Below are 16,251 nucleotides of genomic sequence, written 5' to 3' on the forward strand. Positions count from 1 at the left end.
AGGGCTGTTGTTATACATCATACCACAATACATGTAAACAACCATCAAAAAATGCTCTAAAGGAACTAATAACTTTTCGAAAACTCCCAATTCTTTGAACCAAGAGTTGTCTCCCTTAGATTTGCTTTGATCAGATTTACCTCCATTTTTGGAACCCCCGATTTTTCCAACCAAATTCATTTTCCATAGGAAAAATTGGTATTCCACTGTATATCATTAAGTAACTTACTTTGTCTTAATAGCTAAACTGCTATTGCTGGACTTCTGATGCACAGCACGCCCACACTACAGTACATGTATGAACAACACCACCAAAATGTACTCTAACAACAGATTCATGCATCAACATCCGTTCATCGAGATATGAAGCACACAGGAAGTTTGGAAAGCAAGAAAGATGCGTAAGAGTTCACTCTAGCTTCTTCAAACTCCCCAAGCGCTTGAAATCTTGATGAATGCACAGCTGACACATGAAGCAATATTGTTTTTTAACATTTTCCATGGAGTAGTTTAAATGCTGTATAAGGAGAAATTCCTTCTGCTACGATATTACAGTGTATATGCACTGTCTAATTTGTCTCAGAAAAAACATTTAGCTATGTTTCAATGATCTTTTCCCACTTTTGAATGCAAATGCAGAAGTCACTCGCAGAGAAAATTGTTTTCTCAAGCCATTTGTTTGCTGACATTATCAGTGTGCACAATGGGAATAAGAAGCCACTCGCACAAGTGAATTTGATCACATGAATTTACTATTTACTATTAGCTGTCAATCATTAGTAATTATTACTAATAACAGCTGCGAGTATGTTACAGGTGCACATACATCATTGAGTGATGACTTACGTTGCCTCAGTAGCTGCACTGCTATTGCTGGACTGTTGATACACAACATGCCCAACATGCGAACAACCATCACAAAAGTGCTGGTACTGATAACTGGTGGAGCCATCATAAGCTAACAGAGAAAATACACATTATGATCATTATAAGATGAAACTTAACAAACAAAGGAAAAAACAATGTAGCTTAGTTTATACAATTTAAGAACCATCAGCTCGCAAAATATTTCTTGTGTCACTGTGAATTGAAGTAACATACATGTAGAAGAATACTGATCAATTTTATTATGTAAAATACTGAAATCCATACAGAGTAAGGCACACACAAGCCACAAGTGGTCTACACTGCCGGAGCTTCACCTAGCTTCTGTAGTAGCCATATTGTGCAGTTACAGAAAATATCCATACTCCCCCGACAGAAGGTTATTTGTTTTGCACCCCACCCCCCAGGAAATTCCAGTTTAGCTTCATACTTTGCTTCTAAAATTTTGACTTTTAAGACCCCCTTCCCCCTAGGAATTTCTGATAACCTTCCATGGAGTGGGTATGGATTTTTTCTGGAACTGTACATTGTAGGAAAGATCCCCAGATTAGGAGAGCTTTCATTTTAATAGCTGCACTTCAGCAGTTCATCCTCAGACCACATGCTACATCTGTCAACTAAACTTAGGTCTCACCATGAGAGTGAAAGGAAGAGAAAATGACAACCTTGAAAGTTTCACAGAACTCCTTACCAATTGTTGTAAGTTGTTTAGAAGTCCATGAGAGGCAAGCTCCTCAAGGTGCTTCTGAAATTATTACAATGTATGATCATTATACAGTAATTTAGTTACAATCAATAACATGGCTCAACCAAGAAAATTATTATTTCTAAACTACACAATGTTCATCTAAATCCAGGGTTGTCACACACTAGGATTAAACAACAAAAAGAAAAAAAATCCATGACTTTTCATTTACTATTTTTGATTGGTAATAAGGCCTCTCAAAATTAACTGATCAATAAAAATCATTATTTTTTAAATGACATCATATTGCCATAAAGAAAAATCTTAATCAAACCCAGGTAATGGAAGATTTTGTGAAACATTTTAAATAAACATTAGTAATAATATAATTTGCATTTGATAAAAGTGACATGTTGTCGCCGAAACCTCATGTTTTTATATTGCTATTGTTTATTCACCCAGGTTAAAAATAAATAAATAAATAAATAAAAATACTTTAAATTGTCTCCTTTTGAACCAAATAATTATCAGAAATAACCCCTTCCCGCTACGTATTGCCCACATAACATGATAAACTCTGTCAACATCACTAGTCCATTCTCTAGGTTTTTGTTTTCTGTAACCGTCAGAAACTCAAGAGATATGCCCCTCTAACTACAGTGTACTTGCCTTTTTATGATCCTAAACTAATGGAATTAAGGAAAGACTAAACCCGGGCCAGTGCTGGCCAGCAATACCACCAGTATGTTTAAGGTATCACAGCTGCTTAAATGCACTAAAATCTGCTTTGGTTGTGCTGGCACCAGTTAACCCTTTCCTGACCAAGAGTGCCATATGGCACAAGACGCAATTATGAGCTCAGTATTTGGTCAATTTGTGTGAAATTTGCACAACCAAAAGATCTTTGAAAGATCTATAAATTGAAGGCATAAAATCATGCCCCCTTCCTATATGAGACTTGATTTACCACCCCTCAAGCTTTTGGATTTATTTTCCTTTGTACGTTAAGGGTTCAGTTGATATCTTACAACAAGCAATGCACCGAGAGCTGTACATTAAGTTATAGTTTAGGGGGATACCCAGTATGTACAACGAATAAGAAAATTTTCAATGTTTTTCTTCTTTCGTTTTGGACTTTTCTCACTCTAATATGTGACCTCCTCCATCTCTGTTGGTGTGATTTGTAGCACACCCCAGAAAATACCTTTTAAATGGTATATCACATGTGGTCTCCCAGTTCATAGTTAGCGATTTAGAAAAATTTGCCATTTCCCTTGGATGGGAAAGGGTTAAAGGCCTAAAAAAATAATAGTCACCAAGGGTGATTATTTGACGAAACATAACTGCCTTGAGATACATATAGCTAGGATTTTCTCTGAACTGATGCAAAATTCACTAAGTTTTCTCTGACTATGGGAACCTTGAATTTGGACCTGGAATGAGATGAAGCTTGTCAAACGTTCCTCACCTCATTAGACTGGAAGCTGTCTACAAGTCTTGCAAATGCCACACAACAGCTCTCTACAGACTTTTTATCCTACAAAAAATGGACAAGGAATGACAAAGAAAATAAACATTCTGACTTCGTAAAACAGCAGTCTTTTGTGAACAGTGGATCCCCTTCTTCTTGAGCAGTGAAATATTCACCAGTTCACTTTTTGGTAACAAGTACCAAGTGGCTAAAAGCTTGCAGTTCTAAGATGTAAACATGATGTTTGTAACAGTGACAATTCCTACAGTGTTTTTAGCTCTGACTGGTTGTCATCCACTGGTGAAGAATAATTATGGTCAGATTGTACACACATGTACATAAAAGCCACATGTACAGTGTACATGTTATGCAGCAAAAGTTTTTGTTGTGGTATAAATGAAAAGAAGTTTGGTTTTGATTAAAATTATTCCCATTCCCCCACTGCAATTTCATTACATGAGATGAACTACTGTATGAGCCAAAGTGACCCACACAGCTGGAACTTGACCTGGGCCTGGTTGTTTGAAAGCCGATTAACGCTAATCCATGATTAAAAGTTAACCGAGGCTTTCATACCGCTTGTTAAAACCATTTTTAAGGGCTAATTTTAAGTTAATGCTAAAGAAAAGTCTAAATCAAAATTGAGAGACTAACATCTTTTTGGCAAATCTTTATTGATTAGTAATTAGGATTGAATCATAGTTCACGCTAACCTAGGATTAGCTTAATCGGTCTTTGAACAACTGGGCTCTGGTTTCTGTTGCATTAGGCTACTAGGAGTATTGTTACTCCAACCTGGATGGGATGCTAGTTATAAAACTACTACCACTACCACTCCTCCTCCTCCTCCTCCTCCTCCTCACCAACATTCTGATTGAAAGTCAAGCACAAAAACCACAAAACCTAATATTGCCAGTAGTTATTATCTAGATGGATTATTTACATTCAATGTCTATGGATTATTTACATTCAATGTTAATGCATGTACCTGGTGCTGTAATCGTCCACTTAGGATGGGGATAGAATCTGCGACCAGATGAAAATCACCAACACCAATGCTGTGACAACAGTTGGCTGCGACAGACAGGGCTGACCTCTGAAAAATAAAAGCAACGAATTGTAACCTTTAAAAACATACATACACTCAACGTCACAGACATGTTTAATAATAAATAAAATTAATGCTCCTGTTTGACAGATTTCCTCAGTGATCATAGTACAACGTACATGATTAGGTAGTAACAAGAGGAATTCAAGCAATTCTGAAACTTATTTTAATTTCAAAATTCATGAACAAAGGAAATCCCTACCATGAAGGGGGTTTGGAAATGTGATCTCTTAATTATTATACATGTAAACTTTATGAACTTTTAAAAATTGAGCTTGATATCAAGGTGAAGAGGACACAAACATCAGAAATGAATAAACATGATTATTCAATGTCCTTTGTTTGTGTCCTCTTGGCCTCACCGTCAGGCTGAATTTTGATATAATGAAAGGAGCCTGTTATGACAAGAAGCTTGAAATATAATTTTAAAGTTTAAAAAATGCAATAACAGATTGAAAAACAAATTTGTTATTATGGACTTGTAAGTGATTACTTAAATGGCAGTTTGGCAGTACACAATAGAAATTCAAGTACTTGATGAATAAAATTCTGGTGCACTGTTTCTACATTCATTTGTCTTTCGTTATACTGTAGCTGCTCACTGGCTCCAAAGGGATATTACAGTCACGTACTTACCTGGGCAGATATTGAGAAGAAGTCCAAATACAATAAACAGGCTGACATTCCTCCCTTATAAACAGAAAATAAAACAAAGAGGATAACTTCCATGGTCTTACATCATCATCATCATCATCATCATCATCATCATAATATTAATATTAATATTAATATTAATAATAACAACAACAACAACAATAAAAATAATAATGATAATGATAATGATAATGATAATAATAAATTTATAAATAAATAAATGTTGCAGTTGTCATATTTGTTAACTTTGGCTGAGTCTTTTTTTTTATCCCTGGGGAAAAACCTAAACACTGTCTTTTTTCTTTCAAGAATTGCCCCTAGTAAGCTAAAATGTTTCAATCTAGTAGTACATTGTATTTTGATAAAAGACTCAGTTAAGTTTCATTCAGTACTTTGTTTTTTGTTTGTTTGTTTGTTTGTTTTTTGTTTGTTTTTTAAAAATGGAGCAAGCTGATGGATACAGATCACAAAACCACCAGTGTGTTAACTTTTCATGCAACATATTCATGGTTAGGTACTTCTAATAATAGTAATTCCTGCTGTAACTAATATATGTACTGCAGGGTTAATACTTACAGCTTGTAGAATCGCTTTCCCATGTCTTCTAGAGAGCATTGCTAAGGCAGTGAGTGCTTGTTCAGCGACATCCATACACTGAATGACTTGAAGCTACAAAAGTTATGATACTGTATTAAACACATTACAAACAAGATGGCTTAAATTTAACAACAGTTTTATGCAACCTAATTTTGACTGCTGACATGTAATAAATCGATTTTTTTTAACTGAATTAAATACAAATACATTTTCAAAAGTTCAGACATAGAACAAATTTTTAGTTGCTATAAACAAAGCTTTTGACTCAGTCTAGAACCACACTATAAATGCTATTACTATTATTATTACAGTCGAACCTCCCCTTGCGACCACCTCTCGTAAGCGACCACCTCTCATTAGCGACCACTTTTCCAAAATACCAAAAGTTTTCAAGTGAAATCACTATAGATGGAACCTCTCGTAGGCGACCACCTCTCGTAAGCGACCACCTCTCGCAAGCGACCACTTTTAGAGTGGATCTTTTAAAAAATTCAATTGTTCTTAACCTCCCGTAGGCGACCACTTGACATACAATCTGCTGAATATCTCACGGGCGGAAATTGAAAAGTGTGTCGCTGAAACATGTTGGCCACATCAATGAAACGGACGTTGTAAATCTCACAGTCGGAGTCGGAGCTACCTGAAGTGTCTTTCGAAATAGCTTAGCATTAGCATAAAATAGGCAGTCTCAGACTGCATGTGTCTACTGCAGTTATGGTATAGAAATGTGATATAAAAGAATTGAAGAAAAGGGAAATAAGACTGAAATGAAAACGAAGGGGGAGGAGTGGAAATAGGATAGAGATAAAAAAAATGGTTGTAAAAATATTGCAGAGAATACTGGTGAGATTGAGATTAAGCTGGTATCGTTAACCACAAACATTTTGTAAGAAGAGAACTGTAACTTTATTCTAACATAAACAATATATTATATAATGTTACAACGTGAACCACAACTTTGTACTGAAAGCAATGCAGCAAAGTTCTAGACATAAAGTACTGAAAGCAAAGTTCTAACCTGAAACGTAGGCATAAAATGCAACAGAAACTATTAATTAATCTATACTGAACTTAATAATGGCAAGTAGCATTCTTTAACCCTTTGACTCCTGTCGTATTTCCATAGTTTTCGCATAAATTAACTTTTTCCTGCAGCGGTTCAAAATGCGCAGCAGATAAATAAATATCGTTGGCTTCCAAAATTAACTGCATATTAAACTGGAATGATTAAACAAATGTTTTCTGACGTAAAAAAAATATCGTTACTATTAATCATTTGCCGAAATGACACTGACTGGAACGCTCTCCCAGACGGCATTAGGAACATTTCCAATTTTTTAGTTTTTAGACGTCTTATTAGAAACATGTAGACTTTTTTATCGATCTTATCCTTTTTCCTTTTTATTTTTTAGATAGCTATATTTGTAATTTTTTGTATTCTTACGTTAGATTTATGCAGGGCCTCACTGAAAACCACATTTTGTGACGTGGGCTCCCTGTTAAAATATCTTATTTATTATATATTATTAAAACACACTTGAACGCAAAAATATCTAAAATTCACGGTATGTTGATGAAGACCTTTGGCATATCAAATTTCAACCCGCTTATGCAATTACGCATTTGTCGCTTCTCAAACGCATATATGAATTGACAAAGACACAAAAATCAACAAAAAGCTTTTCCAACAAAACATTTTATTGAAATAAACGATGCGTTTGCTATTAGAGGCCAAAACTTTCAGTTTTGTTTTTGCGTGCGTGCAAACACGCATGTAAAATTTGAAGACACTCCGTGTTTGTTCAAAGCGATCACTCGCAGTAAATTGGGCCACGTTTGCGATGAAAATTACAGAAGTTACAGAATTCTGGTTCAAATCATCACTTAAACTATTTGTAAAAAGCAAATCAACATCGGAAAACATCATTTACTGTATTGTCGCCATTGTCCTGATCCGCAAATACAATCGCTTAGATCTCGGTCAGTCGAGGATTAGCGTCGGCTTTCAATAGGATTCCATTTGGGATTCCTGTGGCATTTACACTCTTACACTCTTTCACTCTTTCACTCAACCCGATGACATAGTGTCTACGCTTCTCTAGAAGCCGTAGACACAAAAATACACATACTATATATACAGTATTCAGGACTACTGTTCTTGTTCGTCAAAAAACGCAACGCAATTGACACACAAGTATGGAATTGTTTTGCAACCTACAGGTGTTTAAATGCTTGTAACCACGTACATCACAGGTTTTATAAAAAAGTTGTTAAGTTTTTGCTTATGTTCCGTTCTCTGAAAAATTTAGACAGCGCCACCTGGAGTGATAAAAGAGTCCGAGTTTCTTTCACAAGAATTGTTTTAATCGGTAATTTGTGAGACACAAGCAACAATCACCATAGACCCTAAGATGTTTTGCCTAGAATAATTTTGACCAGTCTTAATATACCTGTAGCTAAGAAAAGTTATTACCATAGGTTTCGATAAGCACTGGCAAAAGGGTTAGGTCTCCGCAAATACCAGATATAAATTACCCGAAATTTAGACCCCTGTGGTCTGACCTCTGGTAAGCGACCACCTCCCGTAAGCGACCACATATCCTTGACATTATAGGTGGTCGCTTACGGGAGGTTCGACTGTATTATTATTATTATTATTATTATTATTATTATTATTGTTATTATTATTATTTGATAATAATAACATTATTAATAATTATTATTACTTCACTAACATCAAAGTCTGTGATGAAATAGTTGTTCTGTTCATATATTTAAAAAGCTTAATTCTTAAAAGTTTTCTTATAACATTGTGCAGTGGCTAGAAGTAATAATGATTTATAATTTCATTAATGTTTTTCAGCAGCAAGAGAACCAGATCATCTAAGTAATGATAAATATTTTATTTACCTTCTCAATAAACACTGGTACTGCTTCTACTACCACTGCTGTTGATCTGGGAAGAGCTTCCATCAGATAAGTCAGGGCACGGCAGCCATGATTCATCTATTAAAACAATAAACAAGGCTTGGTGCTAGTGCTGTAATTCAAAGCTACTTGTACATAACCGTCATGTACAAAATTGCATGTTAACTTCATTTTTAAAATCTATCCAGTTTTCTCTTGTGTGAACGATTGTTTCGATATAAGTTTTACTAACTGGGACAAGACTGCATTCAATTTTTCTAGAGTCAAAAGACTATTTAAAAAACATTTACATATTTCCAACATTTGAGTGCAATTTCCCTGCTGGTTTTTACTCAATTAAACGTGTACAATGGGAGTAAATTAAAATAACATTATACATGCACTTACTATATCGAAGTTGTGTTCCATTGAGAGCAGGTTAACCTAAAGCAGAAAGGAAATGAATTAAGTAATCTACTAGCATAAGGTTGAGGAAAATGTCTGAAAGCTATAATTATAGTCACATAATTTCCCAACTGCATTGATACAGCAGCTAACAGTTTACTATGAATGCACAAACTGTTGTTCTTCCATGAACACGGTTATTCATTAATAATATTTTGGATGCGAGGATGGTATTCACGGGAACATAATTAATTAATACTATAAACAATGTTGCAAAGAGAATATTAAAAATCTACTACATGTAACAATAAAAATATGATTTTGAAAGTAACTTTTTAAAGACTGAAGTAAATTTGAAGTTATATGACTAATTATATATATGTTTTGTTTTAAAATGTTCTGCCATTTATTAAAAATAGCTTGGTTCTATCTCACCAAGAATGACATGACAGAGCACCCCATTGCTTTAGCAAGAAATGCAGTGCAACCCTAGTGAACCTATACAAATTTATGCCAATTTATGCAAATGTATCACAAGTTAAGTTTTCTCCCTCTTTGTTTTCACCTTGGCCATGATAATAAGAATTTTTCATGTTCACTGGTACTCACAAGTGCAGGTACAACTTGCTTAACAGGAAATCCAACAAGACTCTCTTCATTTCCCATGACTAAGAACTAAAACGTAAAATAAGAACAACAATAACATTGATTCACTCATTTTTTTGCACATTACAATGAATCAACATGATAGCTGGTAAGTGTTTAAAGATTATCGTAATAATTATTATAATTATTATAACAATTATTGTTATTTATTTTTTTGTTGTTGCAAATTTCAATAGTTACATGTATACTTTGTAAAATACAAAACAACGGACACAGATCCACCATAATACAGATTTCTCTCAAAACTTATATACAGAACCGATATAATACCAGACCAACATGGCAACAAGTGTGATGGAGAGTTACTACTCAGAAGCACCATGTTTGAATACACTCAATGTCATTGACACTAAAGTACAGCAAGCAAGGAAGTGCAGTCATACCGGAGTACTCCGCAACTGAATAAATGGGGTAGAAAGCCCCCAGGATGATCATTTTTACTGTTTGGCTTAAAAGACTACCGTACAAAATTACTTGTTAATTACCTGGCACATTTCTATAACAGACTGAAGCTGCTGTCCTTCATCAGACGATTGGATTCCTGTTAACATCTGTTGAACTTTACCTCCTGCGTGTTTAACAGAAAACACCGAACATTTTGTATTCACTCAGTGTGATGAAACATGGATGAGGCTGGATGATTTGACTGTAAGCTCAAAGCAGCTTGAACATTAACTTTTTGTGTCTCAGAAGAAACAAAACGAATGTTGTAAAATTTCCCTTCTAAGAGAATACAGTATTTGAAAACAATGTCACTCAGTGCAAAGAACTGCTTAACAAAATACTTAAAAATAACTGCACTTTGGTCAAATGTTCAAAGACCTGAAACATTGAATAGTTGAGTCAAAGTTTAGCTCAGGGAGAAAAAGGAGAATTCATACACGTATTAGACTTAGTCATCAGCATGGTTACAGTACAGTACTTCTGTTACATGTAGTCTTGTGGATGTTTATTGGGCTGGGCATGTCATGCAAGCCCTCAGAGATTGTGTGATAGGACCTCAGTCACAATTTTACCATGGTGAGCAAACTCCCATGCACATTGTGTAGACAGTATTCTTTTGGTTATGTCATGCACTCCATGAGAGATTGTGTGACAAAACAACAGCCACCATACACTTAGTAATCTTTGTGCATTTCACATAATCTATTGGAGATTGTGTGACAGAACATCAGTCACTCTCAGTCTCTTCTGCAGAATTCTTTGGATATGCCAAGTAATATCTTAAGAGACTGTGTACAGAGCAACAGTCTCCATCATAGTTAGCCTGCCAGATGTCGTCATTCTTTTAACATCACACTGATCCACCACACCAATACTGTATTCCCATTATTAGAACCTAAAACAGATAATCATGATACAATAACACCATCGGTTGCATCTAAGCGTGTACACGGGAGGGAAAAGCAAGTTCTAGTTGGGTGCAAACATGATATGTTTTGGCGCCAAACATTTTAAGTTTGGAAAAGGCAGCTGTTACTTGTTGACTTGATTTGTTTTTGCTCAACAAAATATTCTTTACAAGCATTTTTAGATATTAAGATTTGCTTTCTGAAGGCAAGTGTGCTGATTGTGAGTGAGAAATATGCCTGTAAGTTGAGAAAAATGAAATAAGCTTATGAGTGGAACACGCTGATCTGGCGCAACAGCTTCAAATGTTTAGCGCGAAACACGCCATGTCTGGCACCCTATTAGAACGTTTTTTGTCTTGTGTCCACGCTTAGATGCAACTGACGGTAATTATGATAGAAATTCTTATAACTTACCTGAACCAGAGCTGATGGTTCGGTGCAGTAGTTGATGCATGCGGGGTCCCAATGAGCCAATCAGGTGGGAAGGGACACCCCGTGCCTCTAGAAGGGCTAGAATGAAATGGACAAAGTACATAGACTTAAAATACTGACAGTCAACTCAGGATGAAATGGAGGCAGATCTTTGTTGTCTGTCTTAACATAATGTGGGGGCTGAATGACAGCAGGGAGTGACAGGTTTAAAATAAAAATTATTTTATTCGCTTCTTTTGGTTCACCTAACTGACTGTGAAACTATAAGACAAGATGACAAGACAAGATTATTTATTTAACTCAGCTCAGTTTTACATGACATAGGTTGAATTTACATAGGCAACTAAAACAGAGCTCAACTAAGGAAAGTAAAATTATAACAAAATAGAGAGCGAGTTGGGATCATCCAAATAGCAAGGCTCATCTAGTGGATGACCCCAGAAACAAAATACAATTACAGACAAAATAAAATGAAAAGTAAAACTACATATTGACAAAAACAGAACATTTCTGAGCAAGCCCCTGTAATACACCAAGTGCACATTTGAAGGGCAGAAAGGCTTCAGTCAGAAGGGTGTGCAGGCATTCCATGGATGCCCATGTGTTACTTCTTGTAAAATTTTACCACACTCATCCCTCTAGGAATGCCCAATTTTCGATGTCTGACTAAACGCCTGGGGGTAAAGACTGATCTGTTTTAGCTAACAAAATTAATAAAAAAAAAGCCTTAACTATGCTTTATTTTGGTATAAAGCATGCAAGGAAGTGATGAGAGCATGGAAGAAGCCGCAGGGTGAAACACTTGCCATTCAAAACAAGTTTCATTCTTAAATTGCATGTGTACATGGAATGGCAACCTGACTGTATCAAAACATGATTGTGTCAATGTCCAATGTGTTTCTTGTACAGTTAAACTCCCCAAACAAAAACAAGTACCACTTAATTTTGATGTGAAGCTGTACTATTACAAGCATGAAATTTTTGTTTTTGCTTATTACAATTCATGTAATAAAGCAGGATTTGTACAATCTGGGAGCTGCAATATATGCACAGAAAAGGCACCATTTGCATGCTTCATACTCTCACAAGGTATGCGGAATTTCAATGAAAAGATAATTTACCTTATTATAGGAAATTAACAATGCACGTTGACAACGAGTAGAAAATTTATGTTACACTTAATTAACGTAAATTTTTCAAAAGTTAGGTTCACATACATTAAATTAACGCAAATTTTTCGATAGGCATCTTGCTTTATTTACTGTGATTTTCATAATTCTGCAAACTCACAATTTACATTTCTGAATGCCAAACTGCGTTTTGGCTTCCATCAATAAAAGCTTCCAAGACAAGTGCACGGATGTTTCTAAGTATTTTTTAAAGCTGAAAATTTGGTTTTGAAGCCTAGCTACACCCTATCAATTCAAAAGATAGTGACTCTGAAGAGCCAATAGAGGAGTCACGAACTAATAAGGTTTTGTAATGAAATAAAGGTGCTTTAAAATAACAATGTTGTAAAATAGCGTGCATTAAATTTACATCAACTTTAATTAAGATACATTAAATTAACCCGAATTTTGCAAAATCGCGTTAATAAAGTGCATTGTTAATTTCCTATGACACAAGGTATATGCGAGCTACATGTACACATGTATATCATGAAAGGTTATAATGAAAACAAGTCCTAATGGTCAGGGTGGTCCCTGATTATTGTACACAATAGTTGATTATAATAAAGACATCAAGTTTAATACTTGAACAACTCAACTTAACATGTCTGACCTTGCAGTCTTGATAATTCGCCATCTTTTAACTCCATATCCTCCAGAGTGCTGGATCCTTCCATCTCATTCCTAGAGGCTTCTCCTATTGCAACAACAATGGCATGATCAGTCTGTTACTCAAGTGACATCAATAGAAAAACATTAGTGCATTATTTGCTTGTTGTTTGCATGCAGATTCTATAAGCCCTATGGTTTCTCCTAAGGCTAAATCCTCGCCACATAATTTGTCTGTAATATATATTTTTTGTACTCTTATTTTGTTTTGTTTTTTTTGTAACAATGTCATGTGTAATAAGATTAAATTTAGAGATACAGTTGACTATAAAAATAAGAGAAAAAACGGAACGACGTTTCGGTGTCATCCTGGCACCATTATCAAGTGAAGAATGCAACAGAAAAAATAATAATTTATACACCTTTATTTTATGTATAAATTAATATTTTTTACTGTTGCATTCTTCACTTGATAATGGTGCCAGGATGACACCAAAACGTCGTTCCCTTTTTTTCACTTATTTTTATAGTCAATGTGATGTGTGATTAAATAAACAAACAACTAAGTCCTTCTGAATTACGAAAGAGGCAATTGATCATGAGAGAGTTCAAATTTAATATTTGTGCATGGGGATACTTTACCTTCGATTAACGTTTTGTTACTGTTGATAATCTATGCAAATAATTTATCCAAACAGAATATTGATGTTAAGTGCACATATTATTAACCCTCTCATAATTACAGAAAGAGGTCTAAGTCGTCTCAAAATAAATTATCCATACTTACCACTAGAAGAAGGAACAGAGTCTTCAACACTTCCATGAGCTAAAAGACAGTGACAAATAATTATTATGACAGTTAACCAATAGCTACCATGTTTTTGAGGTTAATTACTGACCAAACTGAGAACTTAAATACCAAAAATAATACAATTCCTGCCTCAAAAAAAATGGACAGAACCAAAAACATGAAACTTTCACTACAGCTTTGACTTGCTACTAACAATGAATATCAAATGAAAAGTACCAGAGGAAACGTGACTAAGATACATGTATGAATCATTCATGTCCAATATAGCCTTGGTACATGTAGGTTTACCTAGATGGATTATTACGCGGGATGACCTCAGGGCAGACCTTGTCAAAATTTTGTTACTGAACTTACAATAATTACATTTGATAATGGTGACATGTCGTCGCCAAAATGTCATGTTTTAATCTCGCTACTTTTTATTCTGAAATGTTTTTCCAAATCTTTCATTATTGACATTACATAACCAGAAAATGTGAGCCAGGCCTGGGACATTACACTATTGTAACAGAATTTCCGGTATGACGACAAGTAGCGTAACGCAAGAATACCGAATCAAATATCATGCTATCTTTATGACTCAAACTATTCCATTAGCTCAATCTCAATGGGAAGATACGTTTCCACATGGACTTAGTGCTAAACATACACCAACTCATCCTGTGTAATCGTCCATAGGCACCTTGTTGGTTGAGGGGAGGAAGGGAGGGGCTACATAGATTGGGTGCATTGGGACACAATGGACTCAGTGCAGCATGTCCAAAAACCTCCACGATGTGTACTGCTGCATTACAGTTTTCAGTCAACATTTTAGGTCTGATGTGCAACTAAATTGTTTCAAATCACGCTGTATGAAACCATACATGTACATGTTTCTCTTATGTGGATTTTCCAAATAGTTTTGCAATATGAAAGCATGTTTAATTTGGGGTACATGTAGTAGCTATATCCTGGGAACTCACAGCTCTGACTTGTAACATTTAGCATACCTGCATCTGAAGACCCAGGGTCTTGAGGTGCACTGTTAAGACAAGGAAATACATTTGTGTTCTTCAGTTAATAATCAACATTTTGATAGTTCAAGGAATAATTTGACTGCATACAGCTCACTGTTAGTAGTAACTCAAGTGGCAAATGGCCTTACAGAGCTCTATTATGATAACCTGTCAAACACAGTTACGTTGCTCCACCATTTGTTTTTTTAAGCATCCAAAGCAACTTTACCTGACACATGTGTCAAGTAATATACAGTACCTATTAGTAAGGAGACCTTGCGACACTTTTTAGGACAATAATATTTCTAGTTACTACAATGTATTAAGTAATCTTATGTGACCAACCTTGCCACTGCTGGTTGGTTTAATAACATACATGTATTACATTTTTCTGCGAGGGCTTCAACATGTAATTTGACTCTTTTCACTACAAAATGACCAATGCAGACACAGCAATTGAAGAGGTGCATGGAAAAAAGCCCTAAGTGACTTCTGATCATTTGCCAGATTCTCCTTCCAAATTGCCTTGTATTCACTTGTGGAACCAAAGGAGAATTTTATCTTTCATCAAAAGTCACTACGGGCTTTATTCCGTGTATACCCTTCAATTAATCAAAGATAAAACCAAGAAAACTTAGCATAAATTAAACCTTTTTTAAAGTCTCAGTTCATTCTTCTGGATATGACCAACACAGTGTGAACTGTACCTTACTGCATTTTAACATTAAATTTGTTGTTCCACTTACTTGTCAGCTGACATGCTGGGTGTCTGCCGGCGTGGCCACGACTGTTTCTTTCCCTGTGGCCCACGCCGACTAAAAAGAAAGAAAATGAAAGTATAGTACAGGTCAGAATCAAGCAAACATTGCAGACACATTCTTGACACAGCAAAAACGGGTATTTAACAAATAAAGAAGCCTCGACTGTGCTCTGTTCTACTGTAAAGCATGCAGGAAGCAGCTAGAGTACGAAATAAGTGTAGGGGAAACACGAGATGTAGTCAAGTGTTTCTCCCTACGTCTCGAGTGCTCCAGCTGCTTCCTAAGTGCTTTACAACAGAACATAAAACAAAAACATAAGTGCGCATTTTTACACATACACATCTTCAGTTATATATGTGTATGTTTTGTTTCACTTAATTCTGACCTACACTGTGCTTGTAATACTATCTATCACCCATCCCCCGTCCTAAGTTGAAGGAAAAGAAAGGGTTCACAAATGCATGTACATGCAGGAAGTAGAGAATTGACATGCAAATAAAATGTTATATAATATCCTGACCAGGATGCTATTACAACCAATGACCATTTGAAAAGCTGACCTCCAAACAGCATATTTGCACTACAGTGTGTACCTTGTATGTACACTGAATATTCCAAAGTACAGTATAAATGAAAGGAAAGTTTCAATACCTGTTACTAGCACAGGATCCCGTTGTCTCTTTAAGCCTCTGTGACCGCCTTAAGCCTGTGCTAGGCTCAGGCGGGTCACTTCTTCTCCAACTT

The 16,251-nt window shown here is 35.5% G+C and overlaps 1 protein-coding gene across 2 annotated transcripts in view; it reads right to left on the reverse strand.

The window, feature by feature from the left end:
* The window catches only part of LOC146455411 (E3 ubiquitin-protein ligase TRIP12-like), a 62,343-nt gene that overhangs the window by 39,283 nt on the left and 6,809 nt on the right, over nt 1-16,251 (reverse strand). For both annotated transcript variants that reach the window (XM_085094315.1, XM_085094314.1), the window contains exons 6-21: nt 16,159-16,251; nt 15,493-15,561; nt 14,741-14,772; nt 13,728-13,766; nt 12,945-13,028; nt 11,145-11,240; nt 9,864-9,946; nt 9,322-9,387; nt 8,716-8,751; nt 8,311-8,406; nt 5,380-5,472; nt 4,786-4,839; nt 4,030-4,137; nt 3,039-3,107; nt 1,577-1,630; nt 847-958 (exon numbers count right to left, since the gene is read on the reverse strand). The exon at nt 16,159-16,251 is cut by the window's right edge and continues 282 nt beyond it. In XM_085094315.1, the coding sequence (XP_084950441.1) occupies nt 847-958; nt 1,577-1,630; nt 3,039-3,107; nt 4,030-4,137; nt 4,786-4,839; nt 5,380-5,472; nt 8,311-8,406; nt 8,716-8,751; nt 9,322-9,387; nt 9,864-9,946; nt 11,145-11,240; nt 12,945-13,028; nt 13,728-13,766; nt 14,741-14,772; nt 15,493-15,561; nt 16,159-16,251 (1,184 nt within the window). The remainder of the gene's footprint in view (nt 1-846; nt 959-1,576; nt 1,631-3,038; nt 3,108-4,029; nt 4,138-4,785; nt 4,840-5,379; nt 5,473-8,310; nt 8,407-8,715; nt 8,752-9,321; nt 9,388-9,863; nt 9,947-11,144; nt 11,241-12,944; nt 13,029-13,727; nt 13,767-14,740; nt 14,773-15,492; nt 15,562-16,158) is intronic.

Source organism: Pavona decussata, unplaced genomic scaffold (assembly GCF_977016875.1).
Source record: "Pavona decussata unplaced genomic scaffold, jaPavDecu1.1 SCAFFOLD_274, whole genome shotgun sequence".
In the NCBI taxonomy this organism is placed as follows: Eukaryota; Metazoa; Cnidaria; class Anthozoa; order Scleractinia; family Agariciidae; genus Pavona; species Pavona decussata.